This window comes from Phlebotomus papatasi, chromosome 1 (assembly GCF_024763615.1).
Source record: "Phlebotomus papatasi isolate M1 chromosome 1, Ppap_2.1, whole genome shotgun sequence".
In the NCBI taxonomy this organism is placed as follows: Eukaryota; Metazoa; Arthropoda; class Insecta; order Diptera; family Psychodidae; genus Phlebotomus; species Phlebotomus papatasi.
Window position 1 is genome coordinate 23909154 of NC_077222.1, and position 17047 is coordinate 23926200.

A 17047-nucleotide genomic window follows, 5' to 3' on the forward strand; every position below is an offset into this window, starting at 1 on the left:
TCTGAGAAATTAACAAATTAAAATTTGTGAATATGAATGGATTTTCGCTTTATTTGGAGCAAAATTAACTAAATAATGAAACTGTGGTATAGAAAAGGGACAGATAATCCTAACCGGCTTATGTAGGTGAGATTCTTAACGTGAGCTAGCTCGGAGTGCATGCAAATTCGATTTAGAGCTGAAATTGTGAGTCGCCATTCAGTTATCTTGAATCAAATTCGTGAAATTATACAAATTTTGTATTTAAACCAAAATATCAAGGATTTGGATGAACTGGCACAAGAGTGATATATGGGTGAAATGTAGACCAGAATGTTCTCTATAATTTTCCCATAGAACATGATCTCATCGATTACTCAGAAGCCAAGATAAGCGAGGTTTTTTGTTTCTTAACTCGTTTTTTCATCCAGAGTGCCCCAAGTAGTCATTTGTTGAGCTTCAACTATTTCAAAGAATTGTTGTATTTTGTGGGACTTTCCATTTAAAACCCTATTTTAAGTGTCTTGGTGGAGTAGAGGCAGTCAAATTGGCATCTGAGTGATTTCAAAGCGTTATTATGGGAAAAATCATTTTTTTCACACTTAAACGGCAAAATCGGAGTGATAGCGTAGTCTGAGCGGAAAATGATGTATGGACGAAATGTAGAGACAATTGTGCTCTACAATTATGTCGAAGTAATCGTCAAAATCGGTTCAGCGACAGTCGAGATAATTGAGGTTATGTGATATTGAAATTGGTTTTTCGACTGTGGCGCCCCTGGTGTTGGTCCCACGAAGTTCAAATATTCTAGAAAGTTGTAGCATTTGGTGAGATCTTTCGTTTAAGCCTTCATTCATCAAAATCGGTCACATAGAACCGGAGATATGATTTTTTGAATTTTGTGAACTTTGACCCCTCATATCTCCGGTTCTGTTTTAACCACAGCGCGCTTATGCACCATTTTGGAAACGTCCTAGACTAGACTACAACATACTAAAATTTCATTAACTTGCACAATGCCGTTTTTGAGAAAAATTACTTTGAATTTCGATGAATTTTGACGCTATCACACGCTGTGGTGACTTTTTGAACTTCCATCTGAAAGTGCTCATCGAGACGAAACCAAAAAGGTAAAATTTAGGTCGATATGTTAGTTAGAACCGGAGATAGAGGCCGGTCAATGTTCGAACTTTGACCCCTTATAGCTCGTGTCAGGGGTTTTAGATCGACTTAAGGTTTGTTTTGTTTGATTTCAGCCCGATGCACAATGGAATTTTTGAGTTATTTAACTTATAAGATTTAAAAATTTTCTTTTTAAAAAAAGCGCCCCTAGCGGTGGTTTTATGAACTTGCGATGTTAGAAGGGGAAGTGGCATTTCACGAGAGCTTTCCAAAAAGCCCTCACTTTTTAAATTCTGATAATTAGAACCGGAGTTATGGCCATTTTAAGAAACTTTTTTTGGACCCTTATAGCTCGGGTCAGGGGGGTCGGGGGACCTTAAGTTTGGTATTGATGGCAAGCTCTAAGGCCCAGCTATAACATACTAAAATTTGAGTCCGCATAGGGGCGGAGCTATTGAGAAAACAAAAAAAGGGGGTCTTCAAAATGGCGGAAGGAGGGGTGGGGGGTGGGGGGTCTATGCACCAAGTTGCAATTTTCACCCGATATATAACCTTTGCCGAAAACCGCAAGTCGATATCTTTTTTAGTTTAGGAGCTATTAAGCTCCAAAGAGCGGCCGGCCGGCCAGCCGGGAACGTAACTTAGCCACATATATATTCGGAATCAGGAAGTGGCGAAACACATTTTGGCCAAATTTGAGGTCGATCGGACGACATGAAATTTTGTTAGGATTATAGTAGGTGAGATTGTTAAGAATCTCACCTAATATATAGATATAATAATTTAGTACTGTATTTATCATGAAAACAATGACGTTTCCATTTGGAGTAGTGAAAAATTTCCATTTGGAGCAGGTTTTGAATTAACTTTATTTACCCTAAGAAATTTTTAAATACTAAATAAATGTAATATTACATCAATTCTTGTTTAATTACGATTCTGTGTATTAGCAGTTTTTATGAAAACTAACATTTATCGACAAATTTAACTACTGGAATAAATTATTGTTTAGAAAAACTGTCACGTAGTATCTGCAGTGAAATAAAATTTATTGAGATTTTACAAACCATTACGTACAACTACATAATACTAGTAAAACTTAATTATATGAACTATAAAAATAAATAAACAATTAGTCAAGATACGCACCATAACATTTAATTGCCTGCTTTTTCGTGATCGATTTGTACATATCCTATATAATAAATCGAATTTATTCAAAAGTAGTCAACAAAACCAATACGAATTAGTGTTTTTACAATAGTAAATCAAATAAATGAAAAATGAAATGAAAATACAAAAACAACAATCACACTTTTCATACTATTGCTTGCTTTACTATAAAGGCTTCTACAAATTGGGAAAAATCTTCGTCAAAAATTGCATTTTTGAGAGAATTTTGATGTTTCCACCTACAGCGGTGCAGACGATTTCCGTCAAAAAATCATTTTTTGATGAAAATTGCTCCCAAGGTGTATATACCTTAAGGCCCTTAAGGTCAGATTCGTCATAATCTCATCCATAACTTTTAAAATGTTTTAGAATTATTCATTCCTAATAAATGGAAAATCTCAGCGCAAGGATGTGATCTCAATTGATTAGAAATCAATTCATTTTCTTTACTATGACGTTTAACACAATTTTGATTGTGTCTCCGCTAAATATTTTTCCAGGTACTTAAGAGACTTATTCCGGATAGGAATGAAACGGGCAATAGAGGATGGTGATATTTATGAGACGCTTCCAGAGCATAAGAGTGAGGGTCTGTCCAGTAAATTCGACAGTTTATGGGCAGTTGAGGTGCAAAAGAAGTCCCCAACGCTCCTTAGAATATACGCAAAAGCCTATGGATGGCAAGTGATAGGATTAGGTTTCCTCTTTTGCCTAATAGAAACTACAACAAGGTATTACTTTGAACCCATGCAGCATATTCTTCGAGGTTTATCACAGAATTTTTGATTTTCTTTTTTTAGAGTCGCTCAACCATTATGTTTAGGTGGACTTGTGACATATTTCTCACCTGGTGAGACAACTACAACAAAGACAGAAGCGTACATGTACGCTGTGGGGATTATTCTATCATCTCTCATACCCGTAGTTATTTTCCATCCCTTTATCTTATACATCTTCCAACATGGAATGAAAATTCGCGTTGGAACATGTGCTTTGATGTACAAAAAGGTGAGTTAGCAATTTTCCTTGTTGTCATCGTAGGGAATGCAAAAATCTGCTACAAAGCTACAAATCAAACTGATAAGCATTCTAAATACACTCCCCCCAGACACGTAATATCATCACGGTCTTATCTCAAAAGACGAAGACGTATATGATGATTTATTGCAAAGGAATTTACGTATTCTCCAAGAGATACAGTATAATAATCAACTTAGAGTATCAAATTGTGCATTTCCAACAGGTGATGAGATTATCTAAATGTACAACATTCGATGGACTCAATGGGCAGGTGATTAACTTAATGTCCAATGACGTGGGGAGATTTGACATAGCCATGGCTTTCATCCATGATCTGTGGAAGGGACCACTTGAAGCACTCCTTCTGGGATATTTCATCTATCGGGAAATTGGTGTTTCCGGTATCCTGGGCATGGCTTTCCTGCTTGGATTTATCCCACTTCAAGCTTATATTGGACGTAAAGCAGCCACATTTCGATTGCGCACCGCCAAGAGAACCGATATCCGAATACGATTCATGAATGAAATCATTCAGGGCATTCAAGTAAGTCACTTTTTCCTAGTAACTCTTATCAATAAAACTGGATATTTTGCGATTAGTTTTTTTTTTCAATCTGGAGAATATACTCAATTAATTTATTAGTGGATAGTTATAGGCAGTGCACTCAATGGGTCAAGTGGTAGAGCACTCGCTCTATGATACAAGTGTCCCGGGTATGAAATCCTATCATACCCGGGATCATAGATTATCAGAAATTTTTCTGGCATTAAAGGTGTTTGGATTGCATCCAGTAAGCTTCACTGCACTTGATTCCACGGGGCATGGGACTGACAATCTCATCCCGTACAAGACAAAATAATAATGCATGTCTAGAAATCCCCTTGTACACTGAGAGAAATCCAAAAAAAGTTAAAATAACATTCCGGAAATGTTAATTTTACCCTGCAGAATTGATCCAAAATCGGTGTAAATATTACCCTTTTCAGGTGTATTAGGGGTTAAAATTACCCTTTTTCATGTTAATTTTACCCTTAAAAAGGTGTAAAATGAACATTAAAAAATGTTGATATATTTTTACACCTAAAAAGTGTTAAAGTTCTGAGGAAAAAAAGTTAATCGCACTCTCTTTTTTTCTCAGTGTAGGAAGGCCTAGTTCCTTCATGGAATGTTGTGACAATATTCTTATTATAATTATAGTTACAGACAAAAACAAGGCGTGACAAAGAAAATTAAAAACAGTTTATTATGATACACATAAAGAGAGATTTAAAAAAATCTTGAATAAACGAACCGTGAACCGAAACATCATTAATGAAAGTTTCTTGTTTTACCCTGAACTTTTTTATAATATTAAGAATATTAAAGTCTCGTTCTTACAAAAAAAAAAAAAATAAATTACAGACAAACCAGAACTAATGAAAAGCCCTTTTAACATTCATCAACCATAAACTTGTTGACTTATTTCATTATTTTAAAAATTTGCAATATATAGTTTTATTTTGTATCCCTGAGAAAAATGTCCTAGTTTTGAAGATTAAAAAAAATACATTTTCGGTTAGTTGTAGCGCTCCTGGAGAATAAAACTCTTATACTTTAACCTATTGTAAAGTTCTTGTAAGGTAATCATAAAACGATTATAATAAGAATTTTAATTTTCAGTTTTTCTCGGATCCCTTATTAGTAAATTACTGTAAATACTTTATTTACGCACAGTGAGAAAAAAAACTGTGAAGTTAAAACAACTCTATCGCCGAGTTGAACTTACTCATAAAATGTCTATGTAAGTGCTACTTCTTTTCGATGCGAATTTTCATCTCGACCGAAGTATATGCTTAAATGTTTTCAATTTAAGAATATACTTCAGTAAAGATTATTTTGAGGAGACATGCATCATATGCGAGTATCTTACAATATGATACATGAGATCAAGAAAAAATACAAGAAAAGAAAATCATGAAAATAAAAAACAACGAGAAAAAATTGAAATACAAAATCCATCCATTTATCGATTTGAAAAAGGATTATTTTAACTCCTAAAAAGAGTAAAAGTCACTTTTAAAACAGGTTAAACAACTTTTCTGAATACTAGACTGAAAACACAAGTAAAATTTACCCTAAAATTAAAGAAGAATTTACATTTACAATGATTAAAAAAAATATTAATTACCATCAGTCTCAAATTTTATTTTTAAGCTTATATTAGTTTGATTTTAATTCTACAAATTTTGATTCTTTTTATTTTTTAAATCTCGTATAATAATCTATTTCAAATTGTTTGAAAATTAATTATCATGCGGAAGTTTTATTCACAAAAACTAATTGGATTGTTGAAAATTAAATTTAGTAAGTACATATAAATTTTGGTTATTGACAAATTTAAATCTTTGTAAAAATCTTATTTTTAATTTAATAATTAAATCTTAAGACAAGATACAGAATAGATACAATAAAACTTGCAAAATTATTTTGCAGGTTTTAGAAATTTAAATTGTGTAGGAGAAATTGAGGTAATATAAGTTAAAATACTTTTAAAAAAATTGATGTTTTCATGAGATTTTAGAAAAGGTGATAGATTTATAATAAAGCCTATTCTTTACAGAAAATTTACCACTCTATGCTCTACACAGGGGGGTAACCACATTCATTTTTCCGTACATTTTACAGAAATAAAATGAACCTAATTACAAGTTTTTTCCCAAAGAGAATTGACTTATCATTTTGATATATTTAGACATTTTGCATTAAGAGCTATTTAGATCACTGTCGAGTATCATGAAGGAAAACGTTATTTTCGAGTCATTTTCTAAAACTTGTTATTGTCACAATTATTATTAATTAATGTCGAAGTTGGGGCAATTTTTTCAGACATGGAATAATTTGTGATCGAAATTTAGTAACACGGATTATGACCTAGAATCGAATTTATTCTTTCTATAACATCACACTACTTTTCGGGGATGTTTGTCCCCCTAATCTATGGAGATACTTGGGATAAATAGGATCAAAGGGATTTTTTTGCTATCACTTCACATAACTCAGAGCAAGTGAACACCATGATCGTCAAATGCTGATTTTTAAATAAATACTAAATCAGATATTTTATAAATTAATAAGAATCTAAAATAAGGAAATCTTTTACCGTTTTATGTAATTAGGGGAAAGTATTCTCCCTTCGAACGTTCATGCCTTCGAATAATGTGAATTTTCTTGTATTTTTCCTAAGAGACTTACACATTTCTCTTAAGTATTATTTAGCTTATTATCAATTATTGATAATTACGTGAAATTATGTGTAAGTTTCTTAGGAAAAATAAAAGAAAATTCACATTATTCGAAGGCATGAACGTTCGAAGGGAGAGTACTTTCCCCTACGTCTTTAGTTAAACGATTCTGTCCATTTTCTGAGCTACGAAAATTACGTAATTTATTAGAACTTCAAACAGTACAGTAGAGCCTCACTATAGGCCGTATTTGGTTCCAGATTTGACACTTGGGTCGCACTATAGTCCATGTCATTTTTTAAAATTATCATCCACTTTTAGTATTGAAATTGTTCGACAGCTTCAACTTTCTTTGCGATTGTGGTACTTGTTCTTGCTCTCTTCATTATGGATCACAATTATCACTACTACTCAATAAAGTTTACCAAAACTATTAAAATAATTATGACAACATTGCATGTCGCGTACTAAAAAAATATAACCTAACTTAAAATCAGTGTTTTGAAATCAACGGTCGATAAATTGTGGACTGTAGAGCGATGGTGGCGATGGGCTATAGCGGGGTTCTACTGTATATTCATTGTTTTGCCTTTTCCACAAAAAGAAATAAAAATAAAATCTTACATTTTAAAGAATTTAAGATTTTCCTAAATATTTTTAGCTTTATTAAATCCTAAAATTTGATAAATTAAAAGAATCTGATGATCGTTGATAAACATTAATAAACTTGTGATAGAATTTAACTATACATTTTCTCTGACAGATCGGACAGATCATTTGAAGTGTGTTAGTTAGAATAATGCTACTACTAACTTATGCTGAGAACTTATCAAAACACAACTTAATTGATCTTCTAATCTCATAAGAATGAAAAAATAAATAAATAATAAGTTATCTTGACCAGTGAAAATATGATTTTGGTTCCGTTAACAGCAATAGGGGAAAGTACTCTCTCTTCGAACGTTCATGCCTTCGAATAATGTGAATTTTCTTGTATTTTTCCTAAGAGACTTACACATTTCTCTTAAGTATTATTTAGCTTATTATCAATTATTGATAATTACGTGAAATTATGTGTAAGTTTCTTAGGAAAAATAAAAGAAAATTCACATTATTCGAAGGCATGAACGTTCGAAGGGAGAGTACTTTCCTCTATTCCGAAATTCCGAATATTTTATGCTCTTCTAAATATTTAAGCGCATTTGCAGTGCAATATTTTTACCACGATATTATTTCTTATTAAAAATTGCGAGGACTTTTGATTGCAAAAAACAGAAATAGAAAGAGTAACAAAAGTTTTCATGAATACGATTTCAGCGCCAGTTGCGGCAATGCAATAAACTTTGCATGTTACAAAAACTTTAAATACTTTAGATTACTTTTCCTCACAATGAATAAACTGTATTACGGGACATTTTAATTAAGATTTATTATTGTTTCTTTTATCTATTGTTCAGGTAATTAAAATGTACGCTTGGGAGAAATCCTTTGCTGCCATGGTGGACAAAGTTCGGCGGAAGGAGATAAATGCCATACGGGGTTCATCATACGTGAGAGCTACTTTCTACTGCTTCACCCTAATCTCCAAGTTTGCCCTCTTTATCAGCCTCATGTCTTACATCTACTTTGGGAATATCTTCACAGCTCGGAAGGTATTTATCGTGTCTTCCTTCTACAATGTCCTCAATGAATCGATGGTGCACTTCTGGCCAATGGCCATCACAACCTGTGCTGAGGCGTACATTTCAGCCAAGAGAATCACAGAATTCCTCCTGAGGGCTGAGAAGAAGACCAGGCAACCCACGGGGGAGCTGGAGGAAGATCCTGGGGTAATTGTGGCGAATGGGAAGAGTGAGAAGGAGATTGCAATGAATGTCAAGAGGAAGATTGAGACACTGAGGAAACAGGTGAAAGTAAATGGAAAGTGCGATGCTGAGCATCTTCTGCCACCGCGCATAGATAATGAGGAGGCACAGTATAAGGGGGTGATTCTCAAGAATGTCACAGCACTGTGGAGTGAAGAGAATGCAGAAGCGAGAAATGGTCTGACTTCAGTGAATTTGGAGGTGCACGAGGGACAGATGTGCGCAGTTATTGGTCCCGTGGGATCAGGAAAGACGACTCTGCTGCAAACAATTATCGGGGAATTAGAAGTGGACGAGGGGAATGTAGAGATCAATGGGAGGGTGAGCTATGCTGCTCAGGAACCATGGTTATTTGAGGGAAGCATCCGGAGGAATATTCTCTTCGTGGAGGACTACGATGAGGAACGATATCATGAAGTGATAAAAGTCTGTGCCTTACAAAAGGATCTGGATATGTTCCCAAATGGAGATGCCACAATTGTGGGAGAGCGTGGAGTAAGTCTGAGTGGAGGGCAGAAGGCCAGGGTGAGCCTGGCAAGAGCTGTTTACAGAAAGGCAGACATTTACCTTCTGGATGATCCTCTGTCAGCTGTGGACACTCATGTGGGGAAGCACATCTTCGAGAGATGTATCCGACGCTTCCTGGCAGATAAAATTGTCATCCTGGTGACGCATCAGCTGCAATATCTCAAGGATGTTCGACACATTGTCCTCCTCAATGGAGGAAGAATTGAAATCCAAGGATCTTACGATGAGATTCGACAGAGCAATCTTGAGTCTATTCTTTCTCTAGCTCCCGATGAGAGTCAAGAGCCACAGACTCCAGTGACGGAACAGAAGCTCAAAACCTTCCCATCTCAGGTGGACTTCAAGGGCCAGTCTGACACTCACGTGGAGGAGGAGAAAGAAACTCAAGCCATTGGCTCTGTCAGCCTCAGTGTCTACAAGTCCTACTTCAAATCAGTGGACAATCTCTGTTTCATCCTGTTTGTCTTTGTGGCCTTTATCCTCTCCCAAATTGCCATCAGTGGTACTGATTACTTTGTGGCTCAGTGGGTAAATTGGGAGGAATCTCTGGTGCGAGATGACATGAATAGCACAAATATCCTGACCACAAATGCCACAGAATTGAGTGGAAATGCCACTGAAGAAGTGCAAATAGTACCTGTGGCCACAGAAGAGGATGCCACACGCGAGAGATACATGATCATCTATGGATCTCTCATGGTGGTTCTCCTCTATTTGGTCATCCAGAGGACTTTTTCCTTCTTCAGGCTGTGCCTGATGGCCTCCACAAAAATCCACGACAGACTCTTTCGTGGCATTACAAGGGCCACCATGTGGTTCTTCAACAGCAATCCTTCCGGAAGGATTCTCAATAGATTCTCCAAAGATATTGGCGGAATTGACAGTCACTTGCCTAATAGTCTCATCGACTGCATTATTGTGAGTAAACTTTTACATTAAACTCCTTAAACTCCAACTCTAGATACCTTATACGTTTTTTTCCCCTGGATAAAAGAAACCAGAAAGAATGGAGTGAACTTTTCCATTTGTGAAAGTCTTTTTTCTTGCAGAGTCTTGCAGGAGAATTCTTCGCATTAATCTTTGAAGATTTTCTCAAGAGATAAATACTTTATAGAGAACATCTCTCACGAGGAATGCATAAGTAATGCAAATAACGTAAAAAAGTTTAGAAGTTTTTTGTAGTTTAAACTGCAAGGAACAAAATTTTTTATGGAGAAAATTTTGAAAAGAAAATTGGAAAATCTATAAGAAAATAATTTTCACCATAAACATAATGCAATTTTAAACTCTACAAAATTACAAAATATAAGGAAATATGCGGAATATTTCTTGCACGGAAATTGTGGTTTTTTGTCCTTTTGTTTACACGTCTTTGTTTAGATTAGATAAAAAAAAAGTTTAGGCACAATTTTAACAGTGAACAATTAAGGATATCCTTATATCCAAGGGGTAACGAGTTCCTGGTTCCTTGAAAAAATAAATGAGTTATATGGGTTCCCCGGGTTTACAATAAAATTGTACAGGTTCTGAAGATTCTCTGAGAAATTTGATAGATTCCTAGGGTTTCCTGAATAATGGTATAGGTCGTATAGGTTTCTTGAAACTTTGTATGAATGCCCTGGGATTTCTGAAAAATTCTATGAGTTTCTCGGGTATCCTGTTAAATTGTCTGGATTCCCAGGGTTCCAAAAAAAATTTTGTGTGTTCCCTGGGCAACTTAAAAAATTGTATAGGTTCCCCGATTTCTCTGAAAAATTGTAAAGGTCCCTCGGATTTCCTGAAAAAATATATGGGTTCACTGGGTTCTTTGAAAAATGGTATGGATCACCAGATAAATTGTATGAGTTCTTCGGGTATCCTGATAAATTCTATAGATTGATTCCCCAGGTTCCCTGAAAATTGTATGGGTTCTCCGGAAAACTTTAAAAATTGTCCTAAAAAACTGTCTTGGTTCTCAAGGTTCCCAATAGATTATAAACTCCACGGATTCCCTAAAAATTTGTATGGTTTCTGTGAAAAATTGTATAGACTCCCAGGATACCCTAAAAAATTGTTTGGGTTGAATTGAATTTATTGATTCATGACCAGGTTACATAATTAACATTTAGGACTATACAATAAAAAATACACGGTTTCCCGGATTCCTTGAAAATTTGAACAAGCTCCTCACAGGTATCCTGATAAATGCTATGTGTTTCCTAAAATAATTGCATAGATTCCCAGGGTTCCTACACTAAGAAAAAACCTAAAATGTTAAAACAATTCTATGGCAGAGTTGAATTAACTCCACGAATATCGATGTAATTGTTATTCTTTTTCATTGTAAATTTTAATAAATAGAGTTGAAACAACTATTCGTGCACGTTGAATTAATTTGTCGGATATTTATGTAATTATTACTCTTTTTCGATGTAAAATTTCATCTCGACTGAAGTATATGCTTAAGTGTTTTCGTTTTAAGAATATACTTCAGTCAAGAAGATTTTCGCGTGACAAACTTCATAAGTAACATCAACTAGAAATATGCTTAACAGTGTTTCATGAAGACATGTGCGTGCGGTTCGCGGAAACCTCGTATTTTACATTTCGTATTTTACATCTTCGTATTGCACATTTCGTATTGCGGAAACTTCGTATTTCAGCACATTTCGTATTTTACCATTTCGTATTTTACATTTCGTCTTTCATACATTTTGTACAAAAATTGAACATTTCGTCTGCCATACATTTCATACAAGCATATCAACCAATAAAATAATAGAATTGTAGTTTTATAAGGTCAAGGGCGCTATGCGCCTCGGGTCTAAGTTTGAAGTCGAACATCATGCTTTTTAATTATTCATTTATTTAAAATTTTTATGTAAATTTCCAACTGCTTCAGCAAATATTTCAAATTTTACCACCAAGTCTGAGAAATATTGGTAAATGCTTACAATATGCTCTTAAAACCCATTTGAGCCTTTTATTCATCAAGACATTAGATGGAGATTTTATAAAAGGGAAACGTGACCATTAAAATGGATTTTATAATAATTCCTTAAGTTTTTTTTTTGTAGATATATCTTGTGTAGCCGGGCTTTTGCCCTGAAAGATTCTTTATGGAGACCAAAGCTTTTCGCGGCCAATTGCCCAGCACCGCCCAGGCTCTGTGCCTCCATCCGATCTCTTCCAGGCCATGTTACCGACTGACTGACAGTTATCTCTTGTCTTATCTCCTGTTATCCTGTTAACCAAGGCCAAGCTCACAGACGACGAGCAACCGAACCAGTAAAAGGCATTGCTTGGAGCGGGAGGCGGGAAATATGAAGTTGCTGCGAACAGGGAAGGGATAGCCGAGCCATTGCCCTTAATTCGGGCCAACCCCCAGCAACGAAAGTTCCCTGTTTGAACACCATTCAGCAAACGCGTTCGGAACAGGGTTCGCTTCAATGTAAATCCTTACGGCGTGGGCAAAAACGAACGCGGTTGAAGCAATAGTTCTCCTTGGTGGCCACCACTTTCTGAACATTTGGGAGGCCGTGACCTTCGGGAAATGTCGAACAGGGAACTCTTTCGTTGCTGGGCCGCTCAGACCTTGCCGATTAGGGCTGAAATAGTTCCTAAACCAGGGCGTTAATTAATGGCTCAATGCTGGGTCCCCTTACCCTGTGTCAGACGTGTCGTTTTTATTTATTTTTTTTTATTTTATATTCCTTTTATTTCTTTCGTTTTGTTTTTCTATATTTTTGTTTCCGTGCCTTTGGTTTTTTTCATATCTGAATGTGGAATACGACGAAGTTGAAAGAAAATAAAATTCGTAAATTTTACTTTATATAGAAAAATTTTATTGCTAAGATAGTGAAAACTGAAAATTTTGAGAAATTCCGCGCAAAAATTTAATTATAGATCGGTTCGAATAGTCGTTTACGACTACTTTAATGCAATTTTCGACAGCCGCATACTTTTTCTTGTACGGATTTCATTAAAAAAAATGTTTGGCAAAAAAAAACGTAATATATAAATAGGCTGCAGTTTTATGTGATAAAAAATAGAAATTTTTAAGTGTTAGAGAAACTTTCCTCCTGATAGCGAAATTGAGCTCGGCCATTGCCGCTCTGAATAAGGATAGGGAAGTGAGCGTATATGACAGCCTGCTGATGATAGCTGCGTTAGTGTGCGACTTTGAGAATGCTCAGTTGTTTGCATGCGAAATGCTCCCACATTTTCTTAGTTTTTCGATAGTTTCTTAAGTTTTGGTGAAAAAATAACATTCAAATGTGGAGGTAAAATCCACTTTTGCCCGCCGTGTAGGCAGAACTGGGGCTTGCTCTCACTTGCTCGCAACCCCTCTTCGCTTGTTCCCGAAACTAATCTGACTGAATGGGCAGTAAGATAACTCCTTTCTCGAACTTTTGGAGAGAATGTCTTCTTCTCTCGCTGTCTAGTGATCGACTAATACTGAGGGTGAGCGAGGATCGAACCGAGCAAGCGGCGCTAGCCGGCGATGATAACATCGCGAAACGGAAGAATGCCACAAGCGGGAGATTTTAAGCTTTAGGTGTCGGGGGAACTACCACACAAATTCCTTAAAACAAGTAATTTTTTAACATATAGTGATGAAAAACTAGTGAAAACAGTCCAAGAAATGATTAAAATCGCTAAAAGAACGAAACATAACCTAAATTTTGAAATGTCAAATAGACTCCGATATTTTGCTTCGAAAATGGGGCCTAAGTTATTAAATGGGGCTTCGAAATTGGTAAAACTTGGTTCTGTGATTCATGCCCAATTAGTCTTCAGTGATTTTTGCTCGAAATCTAGTCAATTTTTAATAGTTTTAACGAAATCAAAATACACGGTGTCAAAGGACGAAATGTTCACTTGGACTACCTCCATCTCATATCCAATAATAATAATACTGAGCGACAATGGCTCGGCTATCCCTTCCCTGTTCGCAGCAACTTCATATTTCCCGCCTCCCGCTCCAAGCAAGGCCTTTTACTGGTTCGGTTGCTCGTCGTCTGTGAGCTTGGCCTTGGTTAACAGGATAACAGGAGATAAGACAAGAGATAACTGTCAGTCAGTCGGTAACATGGCCTGGAAGAGATCGGATGGAGGCACAGAGCCTAGGCGGTGCTGGGCAATTGGCCGCGAAAAGCTTTGGTCTCCATAAAGAATCTTTCAGGGCAAAAGCCCGGCTACACAAGATATATCTACAAAAAAAAAACTTAAGGAATTATTATAAAATCCATTTTAATGGTCACGTTTCCCTTTTATAAAATCTCCATCTAATGTCTTGATGAATAAAAGGCTCAAATGGGTTTTAAGAGCATATTGTAAGCATTTACCAATATTTCTCAGACTTGGTGGTAAAATTTGAAATATTTGCTGAAGCAGTTGGAAATTTACATAAAAATTTTAAATAAATGAATAATTAAAAAGCATGATGTTTGACTTCAAACTTAGACCCGAGGCGCATAGCGCCCTTGACCTTATAAAACTACAATTCTATTATTTTATTGGTTGATATGCTTGTATGAAATGTATGGCAGACGAAATGTTCAATTTTTGTACAAAATGTATGAAAGACGAAATGTGAAATACGAAATGGTAAAATACGAAATGTGCTGAAATACGAAGTTTCCGCAATACGAAATGTGCAATACGAAGATGTAAAATACGAAATGTAAAATACGAGGTTTCCCAATCCCGTATATTTTAGGAAAGAAAGTTAAAACAACTCTTGCGAATATTACACCTAAATAGAAGTAAAATCATCTCTAAAATATAGTTATCGAAAATCACAACGAAAAAGAGTTAATTTAACATCGATTCGAGTAAGTTTTACTCGAATATTTTTCTGAGTGTATAAAATTGAAGTTCTCCACGAGTGCCGGGGTATTTGTAGGGGTTCCCTGAAAAATTGTATAGGTTCTTCAGGGTTACCTGAAAAATTGTATAAATCCCTTGGGTGTCCTGATAAATTTGATAAGTTTCCTACATTCCCTAAAAAATTATGGAGTTCCGGAGTCCATGAAAAATTTTATGGATTCTCAGGGCTCCCAGAAAAAAATGGATAGGTTCCCCTGTTTTTCTAAAAATTATCAGTCTCCGGATTTCTTAACAAAAATCGGTGGTTCCCAGGGTTCTACGAAAAATTATATGGGTTCCCTTAGTTCCTGTAAAATCGTATATTTTCCCTCGGTTTATAAAAAGGTTACCAGAATTCCCTGATAAATTGTATCGGTTCCCAGGGGTCCTTGAAAAATCGTTTAGCTTCCCAGGGTTCCCAGGGTTCTCTAAAAATAGTATGGGTTCCCAAGGTTCCTGGTAAAATGTATGCGTTTCTTAAGTCCAATGAAAAAAATTGTATGGGTTCCCCAAGTTCCATGTAAAATAATCTAGGTTCCCAAGGTTCTTGGAAAATTTTACGGCTTTCTTGAAAAATTTTATAGGTTCTCCAGGTTTATAAAAAAATGTATCAGTTCCCCAGGTTCCCTGATAAAAATTGAATGGATTCCCGGGGTTCCTGACAAAACTGTATGGTTACCATTAAAAATCATATAAGTTCTTTAGGTTTATAAAAAATACATAATTTTCTTAGATTGCTTGATAAATTGCATGGGTTCTTAAGCTTCCTAAAAATTTCTATACGTTTCCTAACCACATTGTCTCGAGTTCCTCAAAATAAGTTACTCCTTGATCCTGACATTTACGTTTAGAATTAAAAAAAATCCCTATAAAATTCCATCACTGAGAAAAAAACGGGGGTGCGATTAACTTTTTTTCCTCATAATTTTAACACTTTTTATGTGTAAAAATATATCAACATTTTTTAATGTTAATTTTACTCCTTTTTAAGGGTAAAATTAACATGAAAAAGGGTAGCTTTATGCCCTAATACACCTAAAAAGCATAATATTTGCACCGATTTCGGATCAATACTGCAGGGAAAAAAAAAACATTTCCGGAATGTAATTTTAACTTTTTCGGATTTCTCTCAGTGAGGATAAAGTTTAGGAGACAGTATTCAAGCCCATTGAATTGATGTCTCCTTTAAATTGTATTTTTAAATTAGTTGAAAGAGTTTAAATATCTGAATAGTGAGAAAAGAATATTAATGACCTGTCAGTGAAATTGAGATGTTTTTAACAATGTAATATAGTTAAAGAATTTAAAATGTCATCAATCACTCTGCTTTCTTTTTTCATTGCACAAAAATCAAGACAGGACTCTCATTGTCTGAGTTTTTCCTCTTCAAGAAAAGTATCTTGCAAAAACTGTCCATCATTTTTCTACGATACAATACATGAGATTTTTTTCTTGAAGCTTTTCAGGCGCTTTCCATAGTTGCAAGCGCAACATGAAAGGCAGACTAGAGTGTCAGAAGGAAAAGTCCAAGTAAAGAACTTGTATATGTATACATGAAAAATTACTTAAATGTTTCCTTTTCATTGAAAAGTTTGTCTGTTGTAATTAAACTGCTGATGTTAGGATGCTTCTGTGCATTGCAGTTCTTCCTGGAAGTCTTTGCTGTGATGGTTCTGGTTGGAGTTGTGAACTTTTGGATGATTATCCCAACTGTTGTGATGTCTATCCTACTGTATACAATCAGGAGGATCTACATTAGTACGGGAAGAAGTATAAAACGCCTAGAGTCGATGAGTGAGTTGCAATCAGGATTTCTTTCAGGGAAATTCCACCCTTCCCCTATTCAAATGGTTTCCTCTTGTGGCATTTTTCTTCCACAGCACGTAGTCCAATTTTCTCTCATGTGAATGCCACGCTTCAGGGTCTGTCGACAATTCGTGCCCTCAAGGCTCAGTCCTACCTCCAATCTGAGTTCTATTTGCATCAGAATGTGAACTCCTCAGCGTGGTATATGTACCTGGCAGCTACGAGATCCTTTGCCATGTGGCTGGACATCATCTGCGTTATTTACATTGCCATTGTCACTCTGAGCTTCCTGTTTCTGGACAATGGTGAGTGTCTCTGACTGAGTTTATTCGTAATTTACATTTTACTGCGGGAAAATTCTCATCTATTTCCCAATTGAATTTGAATTGGAACGTTTACAGTTTATGCTGGCTAGAGACTCATAGACTACGAAATTTATTCATAGCAATGTTTACAAAATTTCTTTTATTCATTGAGATCGA

General features: G+C 35.5%; 1 protein-coding gene across 1 annotated transcript in view; it reads left to right on the top strand.

Moving 5' to 3' along the window:
- Positions 1-17047, top strand: part of LOC129799806 (ATP-binding cassette sub-family C member 4-like) — a 69488-nt gene that overhangs the window by 8097 nt on the left and 44344 nt on the right. Inside the window, exons 3-8 of the mRNA XM_055844034.1 lie at positions 2775-3005; positions 3075-3282; positions 3518-3838; positions 7974-9827; positions 16403-16553; positions 16640-16870. Coding sequence (XP_055700009.1) covers positions 2775-3005; positions 3075-3282; positions 3518-3838; positions 7974-9827; positions 16403-16553; positions 16640-16870 — 2996 coding nt within the window. The remainder of the gene's footprint in view (positions 1-2774; positions 3006-3074; positions 3283-3517; positions 3839-7973; positions 9828-16402; positions 16554-16639; positions 16871-17047) is intronic.